Source organism: Hibiscus syriacus, unplaced genomic scaffold (assembly GCF_006381635.1).
Source record: "Hibiscus syriacus cultivar Baekdansim isolate YM2019G1 unplaced genomic scaffold, ASM638163v2 tig00110356_pilon, whole genome shotgun sequence".
NCBI classification, from domain to species: domain Eukaryota; kingdom Viridiplantae; phylum Streptophyta; class Magnoliopsida; order Malvales; family Malvaceae; genus Hibiscus; species Hibiscus syriacus.
This window is the reverse complement of record NW_024062700.1, coordinates 1,317,684-1,338,231: the sequence shown is the minus strand read 5'-3', so window position 1 is coordinate 1,338,231 and position 20,548 is coordinate 1,317,684. Positions and strand designations below refer to the sequence as shown.

Sequence of the window (20,548 nt, the reverse complement as noted above, 5' to 3'; positions counted from 1 at the left end):
CTCTCTATACACGAAGTTTACTCTGTGTGTAAGGGTTCATCACAGAATTTCATATTATGAGCCTACTAAATCTTGATTTCTCAAAATGTAAGGTATTTTTATGTTTTTAGGTGAAACTGGTTGGATTCAACACCTTTTTTTTCAACTTGGAGTATGCTAATTTGTGATTTTGTCATTGTAAGAATACCCTGTTAAGCCTAAATTTTGGAATTAAACCTAAATTTTGAATGATGATTGATTATTTGAGCACCGAAGTTAAGCAATGGCTTTAAAAGTTCACAAATTATGATTGATTAGAGTAGTGTACAGTATTGTAAGCGGTGTGCAGTGTGCTGCTTTCACAGTTTTATGAATTCTGCGTCTTTTTGACAGTTGCAATAAAAGGAGGCAGAGGGTTCATCTTTCTGTGATGGTTCGTATGGTGATATACCAGGCATGGCAAAGGAGGAAAATCTGATTCTCTGATCCTTTTTATTCTCATATAGATTTAGATGTGTGATTATGACAATGGTTCGAATATTGAATTTTTTTTTGGGGGGTGGGTCTGTCAATGGAACAGCGATCACAACAGCAGATCAGGACCATACATTTGTTCTCAACACCATTAGTTTTGGAGGTTATATATATATATATATATATATATTCCTTTATTTCTTATATCCAAGATAGGTGAGTTTAATGGTTTTGTTTACTTCCATATTCGATGGGAATTCGAGGTGATAGAGGAGTAAAAAGGAAGCAAAAACGTAAGTTTAGGACTTATCTGGTCTTAAGATGTGTACATATTACGGTGTAGGGAGCTGGGAGGCCATCCGAGACTCCATCTTCACCAGCAGCAGGAGCTCATAAAAGGCCAAGAAAGGTGAAGGCTTCTGATCTATAAGGAAGGGTGAGCAAGCAAATTGAAAGTAGCCTCGTATAAGCAAATGATGAAATTGCTTTGTTCTGATTGGCCAAATTCTCACCAGCCCGGTTATGTGATTCATTGCAAGTTTAGACTTCTTTGTAGGAGCTGCCGAGCGTTATTTTCGTAGTAGTAATTTCTTCTTTTTTCCTCAAAATTGATTTATATTGAAAGTATGTAGTAGAAAAATATATTTGGTTTAATAAATATTAATATTTATTTATTTTGAAAAGGCCGTGATAAATATTAATTGAGTTTTCATGGCGGTTAATATATAAATCAAATGTATCCGAAAACTGAATTATTCATTCAAGTTTGAATTTAGGCGGACTGAAATTTTACTTCAATATCTCAATCTTAAGATAAGGTTAGCCATCTCTCTTAAACCGAATATATTATCGTATGAACAATGTAGTTTGGACTAAGGATGGTAATTTCACATGCATCCGATGGGTTCCGATTTGATCTGACTCGATTGAATTAGATTTTTTTTTAAAAAGAATTTTAGGTTTGGGTCGGATTTTTAAGAGGTGAAGTTGGGTTTAGGTAGAGAGTGAAAAAAATTGACCCAATTTGAGGGTAATAATGTATTTTTTTAAAATTTTTATTATTATTTTAATTAAATCCTTAAGTTATACCGGATCGGGTTGGATTTATACACTAAAAAATTAGGTCGAAGTCGGATGTAGGATATATATTTTTTGGATCGTGTTGGATTGGATGTAGGAATTTTAGGATCGAATTTAAATGGAAAGTGTATATTTCGACCCTAAGCTGACCGGTTGTCATCCTAGTTTGGATACATAATTTGGCGTTGATTGGTGTAAAAGTATGAGGATATATTATATTTCAAAAAATGAATATTTCAAGTTGAATTATAGTTTTTGAAAAACAATTGCTATCTAAATATAATAAATTATATTATTCACTCCACTATAAATTATAAAAATAATTCACGAAAACCAGATAAAAATTATTTTATAAAGATTGGCGTGTTTATTTTCATAAATTATAATTAATTTTACTTAAATCAAACATTAAAAAATAAAAATAAATAAAATCGATCGCAATAAAACGAACCCACCTTAAATATAAAATTTACTTCTTTAATAATTTGAAATTCTTAAAAATGATGGAAAATCCGGAAAGGATGGCCACTAGCAATTAACAGTAACTGTTTGACTGGAATCAAAGTGAAAAGACCAAAGTGAAAAAAACACATAAAAAACAGGAAAACCCCTCTGGCTTAAAGTTCATTTTCTGCATAGAAAGACTCCACACCTCATAACTTCACCCCTTAACCCACCCTCCCACCATGGTGAACCCTGGTACTAATGCTGACCCACTCCAACAACAACAACCACCCTTCATCAAGGGAACCCCAGTGGAGGTGAGCAGCGACGACGAAGGCTTCCGAGGCGCTTGGTACTCCGCCATAATCCTCGAACCCCTCAAATCCACTTCCAAGAAGCGCAAAAAGGCCTTGGTTAGATACAAGACACTGCTCGCCGATGACGGCTCCTCCCCTTTGACGGAATATGTTGACCCCTCTTATATCCGCCCTTTGCCGCCTAATGAGAAGGGGAGTGCTCAGCAGTTTGAAGTAAACGACGTCGTCGACGCTAGCTACAGAGACGGTTGGTGGACTGGGGTTGTGAGGAAGGTTATGGAAAAGTCGAAATATAGGGTTTACTTCGATAATCCACCTGATGTCATTGAATTTGATAGGAATATTTGAGGGTTCACTGGAACTGGATCGATGGCAAATGGGTTCGACCTGAAAAGCAGGTATGGGGTAACATTCTCTCCCCCCATTCTTTTCTCATTTTCAGTTCTTTTGGGGTTGGATTTGGGAGTTGAATTTTTGTGTTCTTATTTTTGAGGAAAATGTTAATTTCTGAGGTTCATTTATTTTGGGATTTCCTTTTCAATATTAAAATTGCGAATCTCTCTGCATGTAGCTTTTTACGTTGAAATTTTGCTCCTTGAATTATGCTTTCATGACTGCTGCTAAAAGCTCACATATGTGCTTAACTTTCTCTGTTTCCTTTGTTTTAGTTCTGCTAATTTTTGTTATGTAAATTTAGTGTGCTCTGCAAGAAACTTTGTAATTTCCTGAATAATGCATGCTGGATTTTAAAGAATATATCTTTCTCTGCTATGTCAGATTTAACATATGTCGACTTCATATATTGGTTTTTCTCACATAATTGCTATATTTTTCATATCTCTGCATCCCCTCCACAAATAGATTAGTATGGTGTCTCTTCTTTATAGTCATTTGAGGAATTGAAGATTGAACAGCCTGATTGACTTTTGGTGCCGTGCGAGTGGTTTAATTTTTTTTTTAATTTTTTATGTGTTCTAAAGCAATCAACAGGCTCCATTTTTAGCTCAGGGACAGCTGTGGAAGTAAATATTGACAATGAAAACCTAGGCGATATTTGGTATCCTGTACTAGTCGTAAAAGAAAATGAGGATAATACTTTCCTGGTGAAGTGTCAGAACTCTAGCACTCATGATGAGTGTGGGACAGTAAAAGTTGTTGTCGATTCCCTCCATATCAGACCCATTCCTCCTCGATATGCAGATAGAAATTATGAATTGCTGGAAAGAGTGGATGCAACATATAACTTCGGTTGGCGAAGTGGAGTAATTACCAAAGTTCTTACTGGAAAAAGGTACAATGTCTTTTTTAAGCATGGAAATGAGGACAAGGAATTCTGTCACTCCGATATCAGGCCTAACGTGGAATGGGTTGATGGCAAATGGTTTAGTAAATTCAAGGTATTTCTTCTATATCTTCTTTTTGGGATATGTATTGGTCTCCATTATATTCCCTATTTATAATTGAATGAGCTGTTTATGTCGTGTTTGTAGTACTGCACATTTGTCCAGTACTATCTTTTAATCAGATTAAAATGCAAAGTAAATAAATATTTGAAATAGTGCTTTTTTGGTTGTGTCTAAGTTGTTTCTGTTCATTTCAGTGATGGCCTAAACGATTTCCATTTTGAAAAATGCTTAGTTTTTATGTCTTATCTCCTCTAGATTGGTATGTTGTGGATTATCATTTCACTTTGCTTTAAAATCTTCTCAAACGTTACATATAAATAGTTGCTGTGTTGAATCCCATAAATGTTTGTACTACAATTCCTTAGGTGGTTTGCAATTACTTTGTTGTAATTATTTCGAAACTTTAGTTGCATGCAAGTGCAGATGGCATTTGTCTATTGGTAGCTTAAGCAATAAGCTGTGTTTCAGGAAGTCATAATTGCGTCTGATGAGCAAGAGCAGATAGCAATTGCTCTCGGTACCCAAAACAGCAAGGTGGCTGGAAAACTTGAAAAAGAAAACACTGAATATGACACCTTTGAAAAAGATGAACAAGAATGCTGTGAAGAAGTCAACTTCCACTGATGAAAACAATGCTTTGAACACAAGCAGGAAGAAGGTCAAACCAGAAACCTCAAACGGTTACACTTCTCGTTCATGGCCTTCAAAAAAGCTAACTGAAGGAAGTGCAGTGGAGACACCGATATCAGCCGCAGGCAATAAGTTAAAAGATATACCTAGTGAAACATTGTGTAAAGAAGGCACTCCAAGGACTGGTGGTAAAGGTGCTAAATCCTCCAAGAAAGCTGTGGTTGGTGATGAACATTGTGCTAAGATTGAAAGCCCGACAACAGAAGCAATAAATGTGAGTTAGATTTATTCTTTTGGAGTTCCATTGTTCATGCTAATAGTGTCAGATCTTTTTCATTCCCTCCATTGTTTTCCTTTGCACATATTAGTACATTTCTATTTGATGATGTGAAATTGATAATTATCACTTTAAAATCTGGTGTGCTTTACTGCGTTTAGTATCTGTATTACTTCACTGTGTTTAGAGTATGTTTTGTTCTAAAATATGCTAGAAAATCATGTGTGCCCTTAACTGTAACCTTGAAAGCCAAGTTATACACAAAGAAGTAAAAATTAGCTTGCTGCTTTCAAATCATAATAACTAAAAACAATCATGTTTACATCAAACAAATTGGTCTGCTTGACTTTGTCGTTACTGCTCAATGGGTTGTTTCAAGGGTTAAGCAAACTTGTTTTTCAACTGGGATAGTCAATGTGCCCCACTTGCTTTGCAGCAAACTGCTTCAAACGACTACGTTTTCTGTCAACATCACCATTCTAACTGGATAATGCTCATTGAGTATTGCCATTTTGGTTTTGTTAGCTACGTCAGTCAATATTCCTGATCAGCACTGTCCCTGCTACCTTCATTTCACGTACATTTCCCCTTACTGATGCAGACAACTAAGAGGCAGAAAGCTGGTTCATCTGACGGTACGGCAAATGACCTTGTGCAAAGGAATGTCAGAGCTAGAAAGTCCCCGATTAAAGGCCCACAAGTTCCAACAGCAGGTACATTAGCCATTGGTACATGTGCATCAGTTTGATATATTGATTAAAAATAATGTGTATTACATATTTCAGGCAAGGATGGAACTACACGGATTGCTGAAGCTAATAAAGGGGAGATTAAAACAAAAGAAGCTGAAATGGCCATCGTCATAGGATTAACAGCATTCACAAAGAGTATATCTAATGTAAATGATTCAGCGAGGAATCAGAACATGGTATGCAAAAAATTCATATTAGTCTCTGGCTCAGAGAAAACTATCAATATAAGCTTTTAAATTTGAAATGCCTCAAATTCTGAATGGGAACAAGTTTGTCTTTGAACTATAGGAAGTACTTAATATTGATCTATACTTCTTTTTCGTTTTCATGATGTTAGGTAAAAGAGTATATCTAATGTTGTTTTATATATAATGCCTCATGAAGTGGTTAACTTTTGGGTGTTGTTACTCATTTTTTTAAAATAGAAAATTGTCTCGGGCTGCTTCCTGGTCTGTTTCTTGTATCTTAAAATGTTATCAAACATGGAATGGGAATCCCCTTTATTGATTTGTGTTCCTATATTAGTAATTTTAACTATTGCTCTTATATAGGAAACAAAAGAACATAAAGTTGGAGCCAACGATCTGAAAAGGAAGACAGGAAGACCTGATAGATCAGTAGTTACAAGTCCAAAGGCTTCTGATGCTGGTATATAAAACTTAAGCTTTCAGCTTTTTGATGGTTATATGCAAATCTGTGTCAATGCAAACTTAATATTACGATTGGTAGGTAAGGGGCAAAATGGGGCTGAAGGGATTACTGATGAAAAAGCTGTAAAAGATTATACGAGTGATGAGGCTGGTTTGTCAAAACATAAAGGGGTGGAAGTGTCAGGTACATGGGGGGGGGGGTTAAGTTATTGGTTTGTCATTGTTACTAATAAGCCTCAAGGAAAATATAGAACTTCTATATAAGGCTCTCTGATAGCATTTGGTTAAGCACTTCCAGTATTTTAACCCTTGCACTTGTACTTGTACACTATGGGGATGGTGAGAAGAGTTATTTTACACCCCAGAGAGGCTATAATCGGAGATACCATTGTTTCTGGTACAGAAGTTCCCATAAAAACGGGAAATGCTCTACCTGAGTGTGGCTTGAACTATTGATTTACATAATTGGAAGTAACCAGCAGTCGTCATTTTCTTAAATGATTTTTCTAAGTAGTGTTCCAATTGATAGAAAAGTAGTGGGTGTAATGAGGGCAATTTCGAGGAAAAAAGGAATTGGCTATTGATTCATATTAAAAAGGTGATATTTTTGTCCCATGGGAGCTGGGGGAGGGGAGGGTGATGACCAGAAGACAGGTTATGCATGTACCAGCAACTTTTTCTTCTTGTTTCTTATGCTGTCTTTTGCCTGACGTGATGTAATTATCTGTTATCTTTTGCAGCTTATGGGTTACCTTATATATTGTAAATTAACATCCTATCTGTTAATTGTATAGCCACTGAAGATTCTAGAGGAAGGACAAGTGATGATTACAAAACAAAAGAGGTTCACACGGTGGCTCCTGGGATTTCTGATTTGGCTGATGAGGATCAACCTCTGTCAACTTGGATAGGAGGAATGCACACTTCAGGTGATGAAGAATCAAGTAAGATGTGTCTTCAGATTTATGAATCTCATTTCTTTTCTGGTTTCATTCCCCTCTCACTTGCTTAGTGCGTACATAAATGTAGACTTTCACTTGGCTTTTATATTTATTACATTTTTAGCATCATCTTTTTCTAGGACTCCCCTCTGCTAGGCTTCTCAACGGATGGAATGGGGAAAAAGGATTGGTTGATGTACCAATTGAATCTCTTGAAATCGATGCGAGTGGAAGAAGTCCATTGGTTAATGATCAGGGTTTGCCTTTTGTGAAGAGATCAACTGTATGGCGAACAATTGAATCTATGGATGTTTTCCGAGTTGTGCCTCAAAAACCACATTTTCTACCTTTGGCTGAAAACAGAGAGGAGTTTCGTGAAGGATCGGCAATTGGTATCATGGTATCCTTTGCTAGTTTGTTTGAGAAGATATCCACGTTGCATTTTGATGAACCTAGAGATACATTTGACAGCATTTTGGAAAGTCTTAGTGACTTGGAAAAACATGGATTTGATGTCACTCTGCTTCAGCACCGCTTGGATAAACTACTTTCACTTAAAGAAAGACATAATCAGCATCTAGAGGAGATGCAAAATGCTGAAAGGGAGATGATTGAGAATACGAAGGAGATATCTAAATTTGATGAAGAGATGGAAGAGATCGAAAAGAAGATTACACAATTACAAGAGAGACACGCTTCCATAAAATCGGAGAAGGAGACTAAGAATCTTAAGGTTGGTAGTTTGAAGTTTCATGTTAGTGCTCTAAACAAACTTATTCAGAATGCATCTCATGATTTTAAGAAAATAGCTACTGCCTCATGGAAGTTGCCATGATCAAACTGATGGCACTACTCTTTGGTTTCATCTTCATACTGCCAAGAGCCCTGGGTCACAGGTATGATTTTTGTTGATAACTATGTGGATTCAAACTGTAGTGATTAGGGTACATTAGTAGAGGGTCTATTATGGTTCATGGATATGAATGTGTTAGCTATTCCATGCACATATATTGTGTTTGGATTCATGTTTGGTAAGTAGGTCTTCTTTGAGTCAAAAACTTGAACATGCTTCCCTAGACTATAAGTAGTGAAATTGTGATATACTAACCTTCCCTTTTAATGGATTTTCATTTCCATGTTTTATTTTAGGGTAAAGTATAGTAATGCTCACTGGACTTTTCTAAAGCTTTCATTTAGGTCTCCCAACTTTTAAAATTTGCAATACAGTCCTCCAACATTTAGTCCGTTTGCAATATGGTTCCCGAAGTTACACTACCGTTAGTAGGTTTGCAATATGGTCACTGAACTTTTCAGGCACTTGCATTTAGGTCCTCAAACTTCTAAAACTTGCAACACATTCTTCAATTTCATTCTAAACCCCAAATTCTTTTTCGATTTCAAATTTCCTTTTTCGCTTCTCTCTTCTCATTTCCAGCGTAACTTTTCAGTCGGTGATGCATAGAAAATTCTAATCTAACGTTGAATTATGTGGAGGTGTTGACTTGAATAAGGGTCCATTGAGTACATGTTATCTTAGGTAAAGCATAGATGTTCGATGAAATGCTTGTGAGAAAAAAATGGGGTTAGAAATGTAGAGTTGACAAATACTACTAAAATGAATTAAGTATCATTGTTGAAAGTCACCGACAAAGCTGAGATTATTTTGTATAAATGACATATAATAATTTGTTCGTTTAATCCTTGTGGTTAAAGATTTTCCAACAGATGATCAGATATAATGAAATCCCAAACAGCCCATTCACCTCTCAGTCTCTTTCGCAACTCGAAAGGCATCACGATAGGGTCAAGTAACTGTTCCAAATATACTATCCTGTCATGATGCCTTTCGAGTTGAGTGCATGCATAATTATTTTCTAAAGCTATAATTCAATTGTAAAATTTGGGATTTAAAATAAAATTGAGGATTGTGTTGCAAGTTTTAGAAGTTGGGAGACTTAAATGCAAGTGCTTAAAAAGTTCAGTGATCATATTGCAAACGTACTAACGACAGTGTAATGTCGGGGATCATATTGCAAACAAACTAAATGTTGGAGGATTGTATTGCAAGTTTTAAAAGTTAGCGATCTAAATGAAAGCTTTAGAAAAGTTCAGTGACCATTACTATACTTTACTCTTTATTTTATTAAAAAAATGGCATATTGCTGCTTTCCTCACCTTCTAAACTTGTAAACCTATTATAAATGGTATTGCATGTCTTCTGCTCTTATTCTTTCTAATGAAATAATTATTATTTTTTACACGAGGTCTCTCAATATTCTATAATGATATTAAACTCTTCAACACATCGAAAATCGAAGGGAAGGGTCTTTTTTAAGCGTAGCAGCTATTGTGAAGTCATATACAGAGTTCTGATCGACAACAATTGATGAACGATTACGTTGACACCGCATGCATTATATCTATTTACATCTGTGATCTGTCACGATTTGACTGCAAGTCTTCAGTTTTCAATACTATGGCCAATCGGTAGTTGGAAAGGATCAAATTAAATCACAATCAACAAGATATTATAATCTTTAGGGATGTGTTCCAATGAGGCAACTCAAATATATATATATATATATATATATATATATATATATATAATTCTTTGTGATGTCCCAATCTTTATTTAGAATATATCACCTGTCATCTATATTCAAGTGTAAAAGCTAAATTAATTCTCAAAAGTAATTTATTAAAATGTTCCTCCAAAAATATTTAATTAAATATTTTTTTATACATATATTTTTCTATTAAAATATTAATATGAAACTTTAAGCCATTGAATTCCTTTTAAGCTCTCGTAATCAATATTCCTTGTTTATTTCGTTTCAATAATATTAATTTTAAAATTTGAATTATTATCTTCATTGAAATAGTTTGATGGAACTAAAATTTGTTATCACACAAAACAAAATGATATAAATTAAGACTATGTTGATGTGTCATTAATTATTATTTTTCTTTATATAAATTTTTAATGACAGGTGATTAAAACGAGGCCTAAACCAAATGTTTTGCATGATATTGAAAAAAAAAAATTAAATGATCAAAATAGAATAAAAACAATAGTTGAAGTATTAAATATATAGTTTACCTATTAGAATGACATGCTCAACCGTTTAAATGCATGCATCTTTCACCAATATAAACTTATTTTAATTTTTATAAAATTTAACAACCGCTTAATTAGTATAATTGAAAGATGGATTAAATGTATGATCGAATAATATATGCAAATATGATAATTAATAAAACACTGTCTTGGGTACAAATTATTTTCTACTATCAATCAAATAGAGTGTACAATCTTATACACCCAAAAAAATGTGTTTATGGTACCGGTTAGTGTTTATCAACTGTTCCTTCATTGCCTGCCAATATCAAGTACTTATCTCTTCTCGTAAGCATAGTGCAACCAAATCCCAGTGCCTTCCCAATCTCACTCTGCACATGGTTAGCCACCTCGAACCTCGATGTTTCGCTGTTACCGGCACCAGAAGGCACGCCCGACACACCGGCAAGGATCTGTACATTGTAGCTCGGACGTGGGTTCATGATGAAGAAAAGTGGGTCCAAGCATTTCAAGCCTCCAGCTGTTGTGCCATAGAACATGCCAACATGGCTGTCCATGGCAACAGGGACTATATCATCGCTCATCTCAGCAAACAAAGGGCTGAACCTCAACAGATAAGGCTCCCTACACGTGGTTCCTTCGGGGCAAACAACTAGGTCCCCTTGCTTTAATAGCTTTCCAATCATCTCACCGTCTCGATCTCGATCCCTGGTTAATCTCACGGTTTTGATCGGCGCTAACAGCTCCGATAACATGCTTAAGCTGTACGTGACGGCGGCGATATCTTTTTGTAATGAAAACGAAAGGTAGAGTGGATCCAGCAGTGTTCTATGGTTGCAAACGTAAAGGCGGCCTTTGGTTTTCCGAGTGATGGTTAAGTTTTCGAGTGACGGGTCGGAAGAAAGGGAGAGGTGGAACCCGGTGTAGGCTAATATGGGGATTGAAAGTTTATGGGGAAGCATTAAGCCAATGATGGCTCGGATGATTGAAAGGGTGAAGCCAAAGGGGAGCCACATGAACATGGTGAGTGTGGCTAATGGTGTTGGGGTGAAAGCCAGTCTCCCATCGTGGAAAATGAGTGGTTTCATGTACTCCCCTCTTGCTACGTGTTGCCAGCTTCTTTTGTCGGCTCTTCTAACCAGGTAGATTTCCTGTTGCACCAAATGCAATAATTTAGCCATGGCTCTAATTCTGGTTTTAGTCCCTCTACTATACTAAAATTTGGAGAGTAAAAGAATGTCAAACTTACGTTGCAATGAGAAGACAAATGATGTTGAAGTGATTCCTTGAGGCTACTGATGCCAATAACATCACGATAACTTGCCAGATTTTCTTGGCTTCCAATCATCGTCTCCAAAGCATCATTGCTTCTTTTCTTCTCTTCCATGACACCCAAGAAGTAGCCACCGAACACCTTCATCTCTCTCCCGACGACACAGTCAATCCCCAGATAATCCCTCAAGAAACTCTCCACCATCACTCGAGGAATGTTGCTGAAAGCCACTTTTTTACCTCCTTTCTTCAACATCTCTAATGTTTCCAACGCCACATCCTCCAGGAAAAACTTGGGCAAAACGGCACTTCCGACTCTGAAACTCTCTGTCTTTATCCCAAAGAAACAAACGAATACCATGATCTTCAGCCCCATTTCTTCACCGGCAAGGCATAGAAAAGGGTATAAAACAAAGAGAAGAAAAGCCCTGAACAACCCTCCGGCTTCAAAGGCCACGAGCATGAAGTAAGGGAACAGATATGAGGATTTCAACAAAGCCTCTTCGACACTAAAAACCACTATGGTTTGGTCTTTTGATAGGTTCGGCCATCTCTGAGCAAAAGAAGGGTACTTGTGGTATAATATTTGACCTTCGTTTGCATGAAGATTGCTCACGTTTCTGTGGAGAGCTTTGGGGTTTTTAGCTTGTCTGAAGACGACTCGATAGAGGAAGAAGAAGAAGGAAAAATAGTTCATGAAAAACTTGGCCATTTTTTTCAGTTACTACAAAAGGTATTCGTTGACTGAAGATGTACTATGTTTGGTTGTTTACCTCTATAAATATAGAGTTCAAACACGGTTTAAGCCGATTGGCCCACTGGTACAAACACAACACGGTTACGACTTACGAGTTGCAGATACTGAATAAGGATCATGTAGTCATGATGGCATAGGAAAGCAAAGAGAAATCAATTAATGATGAGCAGCTGAACCAGTCAATAAACGGTAGATGATCCAGTCAACAAACAGTAGATGGACTTGAAATCTGACAATCAACCTTTCATAAAATTTAGTATTTATTTTACTTATTTTGAAAGAAGTTAATCAGATAATAACCCGCCTGCCACTTTTAGCCTCGATACAAACAACAACCTTAAACATTCAAGCCAGAAAATACTATAAACTAACTAACTGCATTGTCACGGCGAACATACGACGAGAGAAAAGATGGAAGAGCTGAAGACCAAAAGAGCTCTCGACCAGAAATAGTACTAAATTGGGGTTGCAGTTGTACCTGCAGTGTCACGGTTGTGGTGCTTTGGACGTGGTTAGTATGATTTTATATTATAGATGCAATTTTCGGTGTCACGGTGACATTAAAAAAGGGTTAATATGTGATCATTACATTGAGTTACAGTTGTAATTTATTACTAATCCTTTCGTGTGCCACACCATCAACTAAACCAAGAAATCCCAACAAAGATCGAGCTATGGTATTAAAAAAATGGGAGGAGACGCGGGTATCAGCGATGACCTGCAATAACCGATGACCATCAAACAGTTGCCTCCAAAAATTTCAGAGACTAAAATGCAAATACCCTAAAATTTTGGTAACTTTTTATATAGTTTACCCGAAAATAAATATCAATCTTTTATAAACATATTTTATGTATATAATAAATTAGAAAATATTTCATATTGATAAAGGTGTTAACAATTTGAAAATTAAAGTCAAATTAAAATTTATAATAACATATAATATTAAAATATAAGTTTAAAATGTATATATTCCTTTTCAAAATATCTCCTTAGTTTAGTTATAAACAGATAGCAATTCGATAATGACATGCCAAAATCATTTATTTTGAAGAAAAATATATTTCATTGTATAAAGTTGACTGCGACAAAAAGGTTTTGTGACTAAAATATAGTAATTATATATAGACTTTGTGATTATATTTTAGATATACTTTTTTAGGTGTTAAAATTACAAAGTATTATAAAAGGAAAAAATACTTAGCCGCTCTCTTCCTCTCTCCTCTTTTATTTTCTTTACAATTTGTGTTATTTTCTATAGATCAAATTAATCTTTTTCTTTAATTTTGTTTAGTCGGTGACGGCACAAATTTTGATGCTGGTTGCCGATCGTCGGTTTTCTTCTCTTTATTTTTTTTATTTTTTAATAAGAATCATTATGTCTCTGTGACACGTTTATCTCTGCCTTTTTTGTAGTTTTTGTTCGTTTGGCCGCTATTTTCGTTCATCTTTTTTCTCTGGGTTAGATTTGACATTATCACAACTGATCAAGATGTCGCTTATTTGTTATCATGTTGATATTCCCTGCTTTGGACCCTCGGATTGATTTGGATAATCGTTTTGCGTTCGTTGATAGTTTTCTCACGTCGCTTAACTCTCGTTTGCGATTTGTCGGTGGTCTTTAGTAACTTCATTCCTTTTTGTGGTTTGTTTGTAGATGCAGTCAGATTTGTTCGTATCTTTATTTTGTTCGAGCATTTTGGTTAGGTTTTTGAACCTTTTCCTTCTTTGATCTATGTGTGATTTAGGTAGCTAGTTTTTGTGTCAATTGTCATAGAAATTGTCCTAATTATAATTTAGTTTATGTTTACGATTATGCTTGTAAATCTTCATTGTAATTATTTATATTTTCTATTTTTAATAAAACTAGAGGTTTTCTATAAAAAAAAATTCAAAGTATTATAATTTAGGGTATTACACGTTTAGTACCTAAGCTTTTAATTTTTCAAAACCATTCTTAAAATTTAGTTTTTATTTCATTTTAGTACCCCATTCAAAATTTAACGTTAAGTTTGGAAAGAATTGAATGTTTAGATACTAAAACGAACCAAAATTGACAGTTTAGATACTAAACATGTTAAACTTTTAAAGGTTGGATACTAAAATGAAAAAAAACTAAACATTAGTTATGATTTTAAAAAAATTAAAAGTATAAGTACTAAAACGGATCAAAACTAATAGTTTAGATACTAAATATGTAATTTACCCTATAATTTAAATACTACTACAATACAGACCCAGAGGACTATGACTCATACCAGCATTGAAGATGAAAATAGATTAGTTGATGTCCCTATTACTGACAATGAAATGGCAGCTAACAAAGACAATACTAAGGAGGTTATGATAGGAGGGATCCAAGTCATGGCGAATGAAAAAATCCAAATTAGTGAACACAGGGTAAATATGGGAGATGGAGTCCATACATCAATTACCATTCATGATAAGGACAGCATACGAAATCGTACTTCTAGATGGAATATTAATAAAAAAATCTAAGCAAGTTTCCCATTTTACCAAAAAAGGTCTGAAAATTGGTAAATCTAAACCTTCTACCAGTCCTAATGTTCAATTAATTTCAGAATGGATTCAAGAAAAATCCATGAACTCTGAGAATTTGGCTCCTCCTGATTACAACAACCCTACAAAAAACCAAAGTCAATCTCTGGAGCAAATTGATCTGAACCAGAACCAAGACGGTGAACAGGAAGAGATGGATCGGGCACAAATCAACAATCAATTACCTCAATAATTATGAAGATTCTTTTTTGGAATACTCAAGGGGTTGTTAAACCCTCTTTTAGAAGACACTTTAAAGATTGTGTGTTTAGTCACAAACCCAAGATTATTGCCCTGATGGAGACTCACACAAGTGGTAAGAAAGCTGACAGAATTATTAACAATATGGGGTACATCAACTCTTTTAGAGTCGAAGCTCAGGGTCACAGTGGAGGCATCTGGATTCTTTGGGATAATTCGGTTAAGGTGAAAATATTAAGTATCTCTAACCAGTTTGTCCATGCTCAAATTAAGGATAATAACAGTAACTGCTGGAATTTCTTCACAGTAATTTATGCTAGCCCCAACCCCAATATTCGTTGTAAGATTTGGGATCTTCTAGACAAGCTCAAGCCTAACAATAATGAGCATTGGATTCTAGGAGGAGACTTTAATTGTATTCTGAGTCCTGATGAGAGAACAGGTGGTAGCAGTAAGTACAGAGGAGGAAGTAACCATTTTCAAGATTTCATCTTCAACAACAATCTGATTGATGTTAATTTCCAAGGTGATGAATTTACTTGGAGGCGGGGCAACCTATGGCAAAGACTAGATAGGTGCATCATGAATTTGAAGTGGTTAGAGCTTTACCCCAATTCTAGAGTCCAACACATTGACAGAATGGGCTCTGATCATTGTCCTATCCTTTTACATACTATGGACAACCCCAAAGATTCTAGACAGAAACCGTTCAGATTCCTGGCAGCCTGGTTGGATCACCCAGATTTTGAACATTTCATTAAAAAAGAGTGGGTTAAACATGAGAACCTTATGGATAGCCTCAACCATATCAAGGAGAACATTAAGGTTTGGAATAGAGAAGTTTTTGGTAATATTAACCAGAAGAAGAAAAGATTAATTGCTAGGCTTAAAGGGATTGATAAAGCGCTTCGTCACCATAATTCAAACAGATTGTCTATTCTTGAAGTTGATCTCAAGATTGAGCTTGACACAATTTTAAGACAAGAAGAACTTATTTGGGCTCAAAGGGCGAGATGCAATTGGATTAAACATGGAGACAAAAATACCAAGTACTTTCATTCCTGTGCGATTACTAAGGGCAGGAAAAAAATCATTACAGCTCTCAAAACTGAAGCTGAGACCTGGTGCGAAGATCAAGAAATGCTTAAAGACCATGTTAAAAAGTTCTATGAAGAACTATTCACAAAAGATCCTTTAGTGAAGCAATCTCTTGAGAATTCTAGACCCTTTCCTAATCTGAATAGGGAGCAATGGAACTGGTTGGATAAACCTTTTGAGAACATTGAAATTAAGGATGCTCTTTTCAGTATGAATCCTCTAAAAGCTCCAGGTATTGATGGGTTTCATGCTAACTTCTTCCAGAGTAATTGGGACACAGTTGGAGAAAAGGTTTGCCAGCTAGTCAAACACTGTCTCAATGGTGGCCAGATTGAAGAAGCTTTAAACAGAACGTGTTTGGTTTTAATTCCTAAGATTGATAACCCGGGATAGAATTACTCAATTTAGACCTATAAGCCTCTGTCAGGTTACCTACAAAATTATAACCAAAGTTATCGTTAACCGCTTAAAACCTATTCTTCCTACTCTAATTTCTAATAGCCAAACAAGCTTTATACCAGGAAGGGTTATTACAGACAACATTATCCTTGCTCAAGAGGTTATCCACTCTATGAAGATAAAGAAAGGTAAGAAGGGGTACCTGGCCATCAAGATCGATCTGGAAAAAGCCTATGATAGATTAGATTGGAACTTTATTAGAGATAGTATTGTGAAGTTGGGCTTACCTAATAGATTTATTATGGCTATTATGAATTGTATTACCTCCACGACGATCCAAATTAACTGGAATGGTGGTCTTACGGAGCCTTTTAAACCATCAAGGGGAATCAGACAGGGTGACCCCCTTTCGCCTTACCTATTTGTCATCTGCATGGAGAGATTAGCGCAAGGGAATTGCATTAAATGTGGATCAAGGTAAGTGGAAACCAATTAAAATGTCTAGAAAAGGTCCTAACATTCCTCACCTCTTTTTTGCAGATGACCTTATGCTCTTTGCTGAAGCAGACAAGTCCCAAATTAAGGTTATTCAGAATACGCTCCAAAAATTCTGTAGCAGTTCGGGTCAGAAAGTTAATCTGCAGAAATCCAATATATTTTACTCAAGCAATTTGAATGTTCAAACCAGAGACACTATTACGAACATGATTGGAATCAAAGAGGTCTACAATCTTGGAAATTACTTGGGCGTTCCTCTATTACACAACAGAATCAATAAAAACACCTATAGCAGCATCATTCAGAAAGTGAAAGACAGACTCTCAGGTTGGAAGGCTAAGACATTATCTTTGGCGGGAAGAATCACCCTTGCTAAATCTGTCCTCAACTCAATTCCAGCTTACACTATGCAGTCAATTCTTATCCCTAAAGGAACTTGCGATGAACTGGAAAGATTTACTAGAAACTTTATCTAGGGTCATACTAATGAACAGAGAGGTGTTCATCTGGTGAACTGGGATACCCTTTGTAAACCTATTAAAGATGGGGGACAAGGCCTAAAGAACTTGAGGATGCAAAACAAGGCTTTTCTCTTTAAACTGGCTTATAAACTTATTAATATAAATGATCTATTATGGGTGCAGGTGATGAGAAACAAATATAAAGTGGAAGGAATCCTGCCTGAGAAGCTAACTAAGAAGGGAGGTTCAGCTCTCTGGAACCACATATGCAACCTTTGGTCAGAGTTTAAGCAGAATATCTGCTGGAACATTGGTAACGGAAATCATATTCAATTTTGGCACGACAATTGGCTAGATCAGAATGGCCCTTTATCAAATTCATGTATCCATCCAGTTGAAGTGGAAAACGACAAATCCAAAGTAAATGATATGATCAACCAGAATAGTACCTGGGATTGGAACAAGATTCATCGGCTACTTCCAGACCAAATCATCAACAAATTGAAAGCTACACCTCCTCCAATAGAAGTTAGCATTACAGACTCGCCCGGCTGGATTCCCTCGGAGAAAAGAGTCTTCACTGTCAAATCTGCTTATAAGAAAATCGCAAATATCAATTCATCAGAGGAGAAAATCTGGTCCACCATTGCCAAGCATAATAGCATACCCAGAATTAAAACTTTCCTATGGCTTATAGGAAACGACAGATTACTAACCAATTCAGAAAGAGCCCGTAGACATTTGACAACAGATGAAAGATGCCCTATGTGCAACTATGAATCAGAAGATATCAACCATTTGATGAGATTCTGCCCAAAAATTTTGCAGATATGGATTGAACTTCTGGGTACCCAGAAAATGGAAAAGTTCCTGAGTATCAACATAAAGGAATGGCTCATTGAAAACATTGAAACAAACCAATCCCCATCACCGAGGATCGAGAACTGGACTACTTTTTTCAGCGTTGTTATCTGGTACATATGGAAAAGAAGAAATCAGGTGATTTTCGACCCGGAAATGATTGAAAGAGACTCTATTATTCAACAAGCCTTAAGACTATCCCAAGATATTCAGAATACATAAAGTTCTAAGACTGGAAATACAAAGAGCAGAAATAGCGATCAATACAAATGGCAAAAACCAGACAGAAACTACTGCAAGATTAATACAGATGGAGCCAAACGACAGAATACGGGAGAAGCTGTGTACGGGGGAATTGCAAGAGACCATAACGAAACTGGAATTGGGGTTTTGGTAAGAAAATTGGGATTTGTTCAATCTTAGAAGCAGAACTTTGGGGTATTCACGAGGGATTAAAAGTTGCATGGATGAAGGGTGAAAGGAAAGTGATTTTGGAATCTGACAGCAAAGAAGCCATAAACCTCATCAGAAACAAGTCGACTGAACACAGAAAATTAACTATTCTGCAGCACATAGAGATTTTGCTCAAGAGAAATTGGATGGTTGAACTGAAGCACATACCTAGAGAGGCAAATCGAGTAGCGGATGTTATCACCAGGCAATTATGGAGTTACCAAGGGGATTCAGTTTTGCTGCAGAACCCTCCCAAGGAAGCCGAGAAGTTTCTGATTTCTGATAGAACGGGCATCTAAACAGCCCTTTGTACCTGTTTCAACCAAAAAAAAATATATGACAATATAAATTAACATGATATAATATAAAAACAAAATTATTTTTTATAAATATGAAAATTATATATTTAATACTGATTAAGTATCAAATAATTATAAAAATTTTAATTTTTTTTGTAAATAATATATGGCTAGGCTATATAAGACTTTTTTATACGTCATTACTGTTCAAGAGTAGAAATATAAATAAATATATAATTATAATTTGATCATTATAATAAATAATTTAAATATAAGATAAAATAATAAATAATTTAAATGTAAGATAAAATATAAATATCATACAATAAAAGTAATATGATATAACTATATAATTATTCTACTGTTAAAAATAATTTAAATAAAGCATATCCATTTACAACGTCTATTATCCAAAAATATCTTTTAAAATAAATTTATTTAGTGACCTCAATAGTATAAAATATTGTTTTCTTTAGAGAATTCGAGTTATTATATCGATAGAGTGTTTATATTGTCATAGAATAAAAAAATTCAAACAAATATTATTTTATAACCACTTTAAATTATTTAAAAGTAAAAAAACTTCTTTTAAAATAAAAAGAGAAAATATCAAGGAATCAAATATATAACTTTTTAACAGTAGGAGACGATTATAAGATAATATTGGTTTAAGATTTTTATCAATCATTGTCAACGCACACTCCAACACCGTTGCTCGAAGTCAACTTTAAGGAAAAATAATATTTTCTTCTTCAACCATTGATAATATTTAATAGATTCAATACATTTTCTTCGACTAGCGAAACCCCTCAATTGTTCAATTAAGTAAAAATTTTAGCTGACCCTTATTCCCATATGTAATGGGGTAAGAGGAGGTATGATAGTAGGTTGCCCCCAATACCAGGTTGAGAATAGCTTCCATAGAAGACCTCCAAATTATGAAATGCCCTCCGTGGGACTCGATCCCACGACCCTAAGGTTAAGAGCCTTTTGCTCTACCAACTGAATTGGATGGTCATTTCAATTGATTCAATTAAGTATATAACCTAAATTGACTTGGCAATAGATTGATAAATCAACTTTTTTTTCAATTGGAATCGGGTATTTTGCGTCGGCGGCTCATTCCCTCGTTGATGTAAATGTGTGGGTCAACTTTTTAAATAACTCAATTTGTGGGTCAACTCTTTGAATATGCATCGTATAAAATCAAAATAAATAAAAAACATTTTTTCTAGCTGATACAAACTGGCCAGTAAACTAATGTAAAGATTAACCCTTTTACATATATCATTGAAAAGTAAATCAGAAATAATTAAATAATTATTTAAATTGAAACATTCTATTAAATTATTATGACCGTGATCACGAATATATATTTGTATCTAAAATAAGTTACTATTATAACTAATAATTAAAAATATTAAATAAAGACATGACACAGACACAATATATAAAAATAATTAAAATACAGACCGAGAAAATATTATAAATATAATAGGATATGACATATAGTGTATCAATGGACACAGATATCTTTATATTGTATTGTGTGGTCCACAATTGTTTTGTTTAGCAGATGACATAGTATTGTCACTGCATGTGTCCTTGGCTGTGGAGAGGTGTTCATATTTTTCGACATGTTATGTTCTAACTTTTATGGC

General features: G+C 35.1%; 3 protein-coding genes across 3 annotated transcripts; 2 read left to right on the top strand and 1 right to left on the bottom strand.

Annotated features, from left to right (window-relative positions):
• Positions 1 to 2,164: 2,164 nt before the first annotated feature.
• LOC120121046 (DUF724 domain-containing protein 2-like) lies at positions 2,165 to 8,072 on the top strand. The gene is given in 12 exon segments (XM_039140519.1): positions 2,165 to 2,634; positions 2,637 to 2,692; positions 3,275 to 3,691; positions 4,169 to 4,245; positions 4,247 to 4,604; positions 5,044 to 5,094; positions 5,209 to 5,320; positions 5,393 to 5,535; positions 5,911 to 6,007; positions 6,089 to 6,193; positions 6,804 to 6,953; positions 7,091 to 8,072. Coding segments are annotated over 12 exon segments (2,676 nt in total). The 5' UTR covers positions 2,165 to 2,219; the 3' UTR covers positions 7,786 to 8,072.
• Positions 8,073 to 10,272: 2,200 nt separating this feature from the next.
• LOC120121047 (probable glycerol-3-phosphate acyltransferase 3) lies at positions 10,273 to 12,062 on the bottom strand. Its single transcript, XM_039140520.1, has 2 exons — positions 11,279 to 12,062; positions 10,273 to 11,180 (listed from the first exon to the last, which is right to left on the bottom strand). The coding sequence occupies exons 1-2, from the start codon at positions 12,011 to 12,013 to the stop codon at positions 10,299 to 10,301; spliced, it is 1,617 nt and encodes a 538-aa protein (XP_038996451.1). The 5' UTR covers positions 12,014 to 12,062; the 3' UTR covers positions 10,273 to 10,298.
• Positions 12,063 to 14,914: 2,852 nt separating this feature from the next.
• Positions 14,915 to 18,887, top strand: LOC120121136. Its single transcript, XM_039140586.1, has 7 exons — positions 14,915 to 15,665; positions 15,765 to 16,207; positions 16,344 to 16,503; positions 16,856 to 17,193; positions 17,308 to 18,273; positions 18,382 to 18,528; positions 18,609 to 18,887. Exons 1-7 carry the CDS (start codon positions 14,915 to 14,917, stop codon positions 18,885 to 18,887), a joined length of 3,084 nt encoding a protein of 1,027 aa, XP_038996517.1.
• Positions 18,888 to 20,548: the final 1,661 nt, after the last annotated feature.